The sequence below is a fragment of the Parasteatoda tepidariorum genome, chromosome 3 (genome assembly GCF_043381705.1).
Source record: "Parasteatoda tepidariorum isolate YZ-2023 chromosome 3, CAS_Ptep_4.0, whole genome shotgun sequence".
NCBI classification, from domain to species: Eukaryota; Metazoa; Arthropoda; class Arachnida; order Araneae; family Theridiidae; genus Parasteatoda; species Parasteatoda tepidariorum.
This window is the reverse complement of record NC_092206.1, coordinates 39,111,209-39,121,524: the sequence shown is the minus strand read 5'-3', so window position 1 is coordinate 39,121,524 and position 10,316 is coordinate 39,111,209. Positions and strand designations below refer to the sequence as shown.

The window sequence follows — 10,316 nt, the reverse complement described above, 5'->3', positions numbered from 1 at the left end:
ATATGATGAATAAGTGAGATGGAAGTTGTTATATTCATTTAAGTTTCTATACAAAATGAAAATGTTTTGGAGTCAATATATTTTCCTTTTTTTTGTTATTTTAGTATATAAAACATATTTGTTAAACTTTAATGAACGTAGAATAAGTATTGCATTGCTTTATATTTTTTGAAACGACTCATAATAATTTTAAAGAGTAAAACATTGTTTTAGTTCAATATTTTTACTTCTATTTAGGTCATGTCATAATGCATTTTTAGCGCAATTTTCGCATTTTAAGGGAATTTTTTGCACTTTTAAGGGCATTTTTTGCAGTTTATAAGGGCATTTTTTGCACTTTTTAAGGGCATTAATTGAGATTTTTTAGGTCATCAAAATCCAGGCTCTACTCATTACCTAACGATAAGTTTGGCTGCAATGTCCAGTTAATTTTCGTTTTTTACGGTTTTGAAACCATGTTAGTTTCAAATGGTTAAAGAAAACTGTATATTTTTGCATTCATGGTTTTTTAACCATAGCAGTTGTTTACGATTTTAAGATCGTAAAATCGTAAACAACTGCTAAGTTGTTTACGATTCTTTTACCTTTACCTTTAGGTAAAAAATGTTCTTTACCGTTAATTTTACTGTAAATTAGATGGACAGACTTCTGCCTGCTATTTTACTGCAATTTTCGAATGAAAATTTTAACAGTGTAACAGGAAAATAATACCTCGGTATCAAAAGTATTGTAGAATCATAACATTCGCAAAATTGAAAATAAAATCGATATTTATATTAAATGCATTTTCTAAATTTGCATAAATTAATTCTGTAAAGTGCATTATTAATAAAAAATGCAACACTGAAAAACCTTAATAAATCTTTATAGAAACAAAAATTTTATTTAGAGTAATTATTAATAAAAAAGTTCAGATGATGGTTTTACAAAGCATTAACTAAAAATATTTAATTTAATTTTAAAACTCCCATGCATTGTAAAAACCGTTAAAAATAAATAACAGCATTCATAAAGCTATGCGGAATAGCGTTTTTATTTCTCGGTCTAATTTTTTTTATAAGCACTAATCATACAGTTTAAATTTTTACGAAAAAAGAGAATGAATACAAAAAAATAAATAAAAAATTAATATTTACTTAAAACATAGAGACATTTCCAGAAATTTCCCCCATATTTTTTTCGGAAGTTAAATCGCTTTGCAGGATTTTTTACATTGTAAGTTACAAATGTTTCTGAATAAACACTTTTGTCTCTCATTGAAACAAGCAAAAAACAAAGATGATGAACGGAGACATCGCAAAAAATCTATAATAATCCGATTTAAGTATGAAACTTTTCACATATTGAAAAAAATCCAGATTAATATCAAATATCATTCTTATAACAGTACTAAGGTATTTTTTCTAAGTCATTAAAATTTGTTTCGCGAAATTTTTAAGTATTATTTAATATCTTTGAGACCAAACATCCTAAAAAAACAAATATTAAGGAACCTTTGTGATAAAAATAATTTTTGAAATAATTATTACGAAGCAGATTTAACCGATATTTAATCAAAGCATTAATTAAAAATATTTTATTTAATTTTGCATACATTGTCAAGCAGGTTAAAAAGTAAATGATAAATTGAGTACAGTCAAATCAACCATAATATGGCAAAATTTGCTGGGTGTCTGGCTCTATGGGAACACCAAAAGCTTGGTAATTTTTACCGAAGAACTTTGGCAAAGATTTTGGTAGGATCAGCAGTAATATATGGTTTTATAATATGCGACAAAAGTGGCTAAATGTAGTAAAATTTGATAATTGTATCATTATTCGTGGGGCATGGTATAAAAACCCTTTATTCGGCTGACTTTTCGGTTTTGTATTTTTTGGAAACTGCGAGGTTATAAGAACTATAATTTGTAAACCAAACTTAACTGTAAGCCGTTACGATATGAGCAGAAAATTTACCAGATGATAGTTTTAAATACTGTGTATTTTGGTTTTTAGTTGAAAGAATTGTATTTTTTACAACACTCATTGCTTTTTTTTTCAATACTCAATACTCATTTGAGAATAAGGTAATTTTACCACAATTGTCTTCTTCGTGTAGTATTCATGAACTTATGCAAAATAATTTTCATTTTTCTGTCAAATTTTTTAATAGACGCTAACTATCCGATTTTAATTTTCCAAAAACCATAATGAATACTAAGAATAAAAATTTACTTCAAAATTAAAAAATTTCCTTTTTAGGTAATTATTCAGGGGACTCAATTTAAAATTTTCTTTTCATTCGACAGCAAATTAATTTCAGGAAATATTTCTAAAATAAGCAAATATAAAGTGGAACTTTAAATCTTTAAAAGACTGGTTCAGTTATATTTGCAAAAATGCAATTCCCGGGCTTTAAAGATGTCGACAAACTAGTAATAACTAAGGAGAATTGATTACTTTTTGCTTAAGCAATTTCTGACGGTGTACAATTGCTGTATAGATTGCTTCAGCGATTTCACGTTCACTGCTTAAATGAATTCGAACTAGTGTTATTCAAATGATATATCCGTGGTGAAAATCACGTTTTCCATACTTGGTTGATGCCGAAACATCTGCTCCCGAAATTAAATTACAATCGGGAATTGAAAGGTTTTTACAGTAATTGCTATTTTTAGACAGAAAAAAAAGATAATTTTCTTTAAAGTAATACACTGTGGTGACTTAACTGTAATTATGTTTTCATATTTATTAAACTAATCAGTTTTAGACAGTAAATGAGTTATAATAATGGTAATATTTTAGTTTAATGGCAAGATGGAAGCAAAATGAAAATAAGTCTCATTTTTGTTGAAAAAAAAATTTTCGAATGGGAAAAATATTAAAAAAAAGAGAACATTAATTAAATTTAGTACATTACAAATTTAATTTTACATGAAGGAATGTTTTTTTAAATACGAAATAACTTTAAAGAAATTTACTTAAATTATTCGAAACAAATTATTTGGAAATATATAATTATAAGAAGATTTATTTAATTAATTTTCTTTTATTTATTATGAAAACAAATTTTAAGAAAGTTTAAAACGTAATATTCTTTATGAAAAACAAATGTATGTAATTTGCTGGAATTGGAAAAAAATATAAAAAACACAGGCTAAAATGTACGTATCATTCTTAATTCTTTACGTCAGATGAACTCAGTGATCACATTGAGCGTAGTAGCATAGGTGAACTACGTCAGCAAATTAGTATTTTGTAAGTATTCTAGAACCAGGGTATTAGTTTTACAAGTATGCTTTTGAAACGTATTTCTATAAAATGAATAATTTAAAATCAACAGTATTCAACAACAAATCAATGGTGAACTAATACCAATTCTTCAAGAAGATAAGTAAAAAATTGCCATACTATTACTGAAGGCAATGATGGTTAGTTAATTTTGTAATATATACTTATTAAAATAAAAACTTTAAGCTATGCACTAAAAGACAAAATTAATAGTGGAATGGTTTTAATTCGCTTGGGTGAAACGTAAAAATTTTTCATTCCATTATTGATGCCAAAGCTAAATCGATCGAATAGTTTCTGAGAAATCTAATTTTAAGAATTCGATTAGTCAGAAACTATTCAACCGATTTCGTTCAAATTTTGTATTTTGCCATGTGAGATTGAATACTTTAGAATGACGTAAGAGATTGTACACCTTACAATTCAAATTTATTTCGGCTATTATTAAAAAAAAAAATTCAAAATAAAAAGCAATATTTTTAAAAACCACGTTTCTGTAGTAGAAAATAATAATTAAAAAAAAATTTGAAAAACGAAAAACGTGGGGCGCATGAAATACATAACAGTAATGTTATATTAGTGTGTGTATGTGTGCTCTTGAGAATATGTGTATGTATATCTGTAATTGTTATTGTATCTGAATGTAGATGTGGAATATGTTTGTGTATCTGCATATGTATGTAGCTGTGCATGTGTAAATGTGTATAGAAAATGTGTATATATATGCGTATATGTACTGTTATGTATTTCATTCGCCCCACGTTTTTCGTTTTTCAATTTTTTTTTAATTATTATTCTCCACTACAAAAACGTGGTTTTTAAAAATATTGTTTTTTATTTTGAATTTTTTTATTTTAAATTATAATTTTTTTAATTTTTATTTTATATTTTTTTAAAATTATTACTTTTTAATTATTATTCTTCACTACAAAAAACGTGGTTTTTAAAAATACATATTTTTATTCAGATTATTTTTCTTAGTCAAGAGTAGTCAAGACTACTGCAAGACCACTACTAAAATAATAGAACTTTCATTTTAAATTAAGGATACGAAAATCTTTGTAGAAGAATAATACCTTTACGACTTTCATTAGTTTTATGCTGATGACAACCAAAACGATCTGGAAATGAATAAGGAAAAACTGGATCCTACCACGTGATTTTTCAGCCAATAAAAATACTCCGACATTATAAATCCTTTCACCTGACATGCAATACTAATTTGAAATAATGGAATCGACAACAAAAGACAATCTCAAAAATGATTTTTTTCTTAAATTTTAATTTTATTTTACTTTGTATGTCTTTTTTCTCTTCATTTTCATGCATTNTTTTGACGGAATAGAATAGCGAAGAGTTGAAAGATGGTAATTTGCTTCAGAAAATCTCAGGATATGGCGAAATACGCAAAAAGTAAAAGTAACATTAAGGGGTCCAAACTTTGGAGTGCTCTCCTGACCAAGGTATGGGGATCATATTTCGCAGATTGTGGCTTCTCCCTATGTTTTGGAGGTTAAAAACCAAATCATTGGAAAAAAAGGTATGTTTATTCGGAGAAAGTATATTTTTGTGTCTGATTTTATAACTTAAAATATCGTCTGCACTTATCAATAGCATATTTGAGGTTATCCCCTTGAATTATTAAGATTGAGTCCTAGAATGTGAAGATCCGGTCATTAGATCAAAAGTTATGCAGTGTGGTTCGTTTTTTTTGGGGGGGGGAGAGCACTGTACATTCAGTAGATTGTTTAAATCTTACAATACTTTTCAGTGGTGGTGCCACTTTCTTTTTCAAACTTTAAATTAAATAGAGGGCAAAATAGATGCCACTATTAATAATAAAAATAGCATTATAGCTCTTTATAACTCCTCATCCCAATGGGCATTCAACGAACAGTAATGCAGGTGTAACATGAGATAAACTGAAGTACAATAAATAATACAAAAACGCTTGGGAGAAATCCCGTAAATATGAATTCTCAGGGGTGGGGATGAATAGAAAGAGAGAAATCTGGAAAAGTAAAACTATATATGACCATGGGAAAAAATACACTGAAAGAAATGAAACAATGTTTAAAAACATACGAACTGCATAGAAAAAATGAATAACAACACCGGGAAACAAAAGTTTCTGTTGCATTTATACAAGTGCTTGATCTAGCGTTATTTAGTTGCGGTGATTTCAAATTTGAAATTGGTTTTTTTCCTTAAACTACAGAGTTTTATTTTTATTTTTTAAAATGACAGTTTGAGAGATTGCAGATTTGAAATCAGCAACACAAAAATATCCACGAGACGTTAAAAAACTCCATGTATTACGAAAAGAAAAAAAAATTGCTCCCTAGTGTAATGTATAAAAGGGCATGAAATAATAACCGATTTTAAAGAATTGAAAGTAAAATTAAAGGTTTCATCAGTTAAAGAAAATAATTTTTCACTTTCTAATAATTTGATTCACTGCAAAAGCTTTTGTAAGTATCTATGTTTTTAATCAAGTATTTTTTTTAAAAAATTAAGAATGGTTAGACTCACAATTTGAACCGGAAACACGGCACGTTTTATCACATTCTGGTAGTTTTCACCATGGTTAGAGTTGTGAACTAATTTACACAACAATAGATTGAAGTTCGTAAATAAATATTAAATAATACTACCACATTCAATACAACTTTTTAATATTTGTGTTTCGCTGACCGGCCTGTGTAGGGGGCAGGGAACTGTCTTTGCATCAGAAAGGTTCTGGGTTCGAATCCCGGGCAAGACATTGATGTTTCTTTCTCGCTATCTGTGTTCTATGTCCTTTCTCCTTTGTGTGTGAATGTGACCCGCCCTATAAGCGGCAATAAGAATAAAACNCGGCGCAATTTATCATATTCTGGCAGTTTTGACCATGGTTAGAGTAGTGAACTAATTTACACAACAATAGTTGGAAGTTTGTAAATAAATATTAAATAATACTACCACATTAAAAACCACTTTTTAATATTTGTGTTTCGAATATCTACAAAATATGTTCAAAATCATTATTTAAAAAGCTGTAACAACAAAAAAGTTAAAATAATTTTTAGTTCAAAATTAACGGTACTACTTTGAATATATTTTTACTCTAGTAAGGTTTGCAGATGCTAAATTCCTAAAACAACAAAGCCGTAAAATTAAAATTAAGTATGAAAATAACGATGAATTATTTCCAGCTGGGTCTAATATGAGTAATTGTTTCGAGCTCCCGGGTAAAGAAAAATGCCAGTTAAATATGTATTTATACTTGTTTAATGCTTCCAAGGGTATAAATTTACTTTCAAAGCTTTCCGAACCATTAAATTATTCAGTCTCGTTATAAGTATATTCCTCGTTCTTGTGTTTAGACAGCAGAAATAAGTAGCTCTGAAAATTAAATAATATCTCCTTAAATGCATTTCTGCCTATCTAAGAGGTTATTAACGCTATCTTTTTAATTCAGTTGGGGTTAATAAATGATTTAATGACTATTGAATAGCATATTCAGTTAATTTACCTCTTTATTACGTGACATATTTCATTTTGGCATCACTATAATTTCGGATAATTGCATTTGAATACTTAATGAACAAACGAAAATTTACCACTCCTGATGTTATTGTTGGAAAACTTACGCGTGAAGTAAATTCATCACGTTTAATTGCTTGAAAAATTTCGTATATTTAATTTATGTTGGTTCTAGTATGGGGTTAATTATTTTAGGGTGTAATTTAAAAATTATAAAAATTCTAGTTCACAAATATATTACGCATGTTTACTCATTTAATATTCTTTTGATTCAAAGCATAAATAATAACTGGAACGAATATCGTTTTTAATTTAAAGTTATAAATATCCTGTGTGTTGTTAAAATAATACTTCCTTGTTTATTAAAAGCTTTATTTTCATATTTTCTTATAGTTTAAAGTGCATAAAGAATTATTTGAAATTACAAATGCAATATGTTTTTTCTTTAAAAAAATCAAAAAATTAATATATCCTTAAATGCATTTCTACCTGACTGAGAGGTTATTAACAATATCTTTTTAATTCAGATGGGGTTAATTAATTATTTAATAACTATTAAATATTATAGTCAGTTAATTTACCTATTAATACGTGACATAATTCATTTCAGCATCACTACAATTTCAAATAATTGTATTGGAATATTTAATCAATAGACGAAACTTCATCGTTTCTGATGTTACTGCTGGAAAACTTTCGTGTGAAGTAAATTCATTATGGTTAACTGCTTGAAAAATTTTGTATATACTTTGTTGCTAATATTGCGTTAATTATTTAAAGGTGCAAGTTAAAAAATATGATAGCTAGATCTAGTATTAGAATCTAGTATCGATGGCGCTAGATCTGGTATTAGAACTTAACATAGAATGTATAAAAAATGCTAATTTCTGATGCATTTATAGATTTTAAGGAGATAATACCACATAGCTAATTTCTCTTTTTAATAATGTTTGTAAATTCTTCCAAAGTAAAACATTTCATGTTCATGGAAAACATAAAATATATTAATAAAAAGTTTCAAATTACAGTGAACAGTCAAATTACAGTGTCAAATTAAGTAAATAAATAAATAAGTCAATAAAAATAAAGCGAAATATTTTTCTTTACAAATTTAACTATAGATGTTTTTAAAAGAACTACTCATTGTGCAATATTTTTTTTTATCCAGGTTTTGTTTATTAATGAATAATGAAGAAAAGAAGTGATTTATTCTACATACAGGGTGTTCCGTAAAGTCCATCATTAACCTGTACTTATAGAATACTTATTAAAAAGGAAAATAAAAAAGGTGTGCTCATTTAGGTTCCTCAAATTAATATTTAAGCAAAGAAAAAGCAAGAACTCTTTCTTTATCTGGCAAATTACGGAACATCAAGACAGGAGTAATGAACAATAAAACAGGTGTTTTGACGGAATAGAATAGCGAAGAGTTGAAAGATGGTTAGCTAGTCTTTCTTTTTTGACGATAGTTAATTGAAGAAGAAAGCATGAATTTGAGAAGCTAGCGCTACCTTCGTTTGCTTCTGTGAGAAGCTGAAACAATCATTGCATGATAAATGTCCGAAAAACATTAAGTTTCTGTCTACAATTGAACCTATCTTGATTTTTATTATATCTGTCTTCTTCTACTGTAATTTGCCTAATTTCAAAATTGTTTTTTTTTTTATCCTTGGTGAAATATCCAATTGAGATTCCATATACGCAAACTTTTTTTTTACCACATTTGATAAGAAATCTAAAAGAAATATATCAAGGGTGATCTATACGGAACATTTTTGGAATTATTTTTGAAAGAAAAATCGTTGGTTAAATTTTTCCTTTTATTTCAATCTACTTCCGTAAAAGTGTTTATATATCTATAATCATAATTTTATTGGATATAAAAAATGTGAAGATGATTAAAATTTAAATACGTTTGCAGGAATAATTAATTCTCAAGTATTCTATACTAATATTTTTATATTGCACGTACAGTTGCATTATTTTAAATCCTTAATTGGTGCTAAATAATTATTTTTCAGTTTCATATATTTCCAATATTATTTCTTAAAAAAAAATTTAACTTTAAGTATTTTCATTCCAATTTTTGTCACCCTTTTTTCCCCACAAATATTCCATTTTTATGTTGCAATCATGAATTGTTATTTTTAAATATTTTTTTTTATAGGTAACAAATGCATTGCACTGAAAACAATAGTGGTCTCAAAAAATATCACAGCAGTGACAACCAAAAAAGGACAGACGAAAGTGCCTACCAAACCAAATTATTTAGAAAAAGTTCACATTTTGCCTGAAAAAATACAGAAAAAAATGAAAGAAATAAGAGAACAGAAAGTATTTGACGTACCACAAACTTCAATTTCCCCAAAGAAAAGAAAAATTTTGATACTTTCATATTTTGATGTTAGTTCTCCTCACATTGGTGACATACTAAGTCAACATCCTGACATATTTTACATCAACAAGCCTCTTCAACCATTTGACGCTACTACTTTAAAAGACGGCGAAGAACCTATATCTAGGCGGAATATAGACGAAGCAGTGGAATACATGGCAGATCTGTTTGATTGCAAAATAATAAATACAAAATTTGGCTACACAGATCAGATGCTACGAAAGTTTATGAAAAAAGCATTTGGTACTTGCCAAGAGCAACAAAGCAATAATTCTGAATGTGTTCAAGAACTTTGCAGAACCAAGCGATTTATTTTGTCCAAGACTATTCGAGTTTATTTACAAGACCTTCAGTTATTCTTGATGAAGAACAAGGGTATAGCTAAAGTAATCATACTTCAGCGAGATCCTAGAGTTAATCTTCACTTGAGGAGTCGTCTAAATCGTGGAGGATGGACTACAGGTTCGGACATGTTTTTTCTTGGGCGAAGTTTGTGTTCACGAATGCTGCACGACTTACAAGCGGCGAAACGGTTTGAAGGTATGGGTCATCGCGATTTTTATCGGATTGTACTCTACGAGCACTTCTTAAAGGATCCAGAACATATTATTCAAGACATTTTATCTTTCGTAGGATTATCAGTTGGAATGAATGATGTAAAACAGTTACTTAGAAATGTAAATGCTTATAAAGAACTCAAAAAAGTTCACTTAAATAAATGGGAATGGATTCCAGACGATGATGCTTGTTTAGGAGTTGATAAAGCATGTGCATTTTTCTATAAAAATTCTCTTTATAATCCAGTTAAACAAACATTTGGATTTGTTCAAAAATATAATCTTTGTAAATATTGTGATTAAATATATCCAAAACATCTATGTAAATTGTTTTAGTAAGCTTAAAGTTTCCAAGTTTGTTTTTAGATAAATTAAATAAAATAAATACAGTACGGAAAAGATCCAAATTATTTAAGGCAGACTACAGAGAAAGTTTAAGGAAAATTATTCTGCAGAAGTTTCAATTCTCTACAGCTTTTTCTGCTTTTCTGTTCCATGTAACTAATGGTTGATGGTTAAGAAATACGTATGGTTATTAAATAATATTAATTGGTGAGAAAATATTAATG

The 10,316-nt window shown here is 27.8% G+C and overlaps 1 protein-coding gene across 1 annotated transcript in view; it reads left to right on the top strand.

Annotated features, from left to right (window-relative positions):
* Positions 1 to 10,062, top strand: part of LOC107454115 (carbohydrate sulfotransferase 5-like) — a 15,155-nt gene extending 5,093 nt beyond the window's left edge. Inside the window, exon 3 of the mRNA XM_043039145.2 lies at positions 8,963 to 10,062. Coding sequence (XP_042895079.1) covers positions 8,963 to 10,050 — 1,088 coding nt within the window. The 3' untranslated portion in view covers positions 10,051 to 10,062. The remainder of the gene's footprint in view (positions 1 to 8,962) is intronic.
* The last annotated feature ends 254 nt before the right edge of the window (positions 10,063 to 10,316 follow it).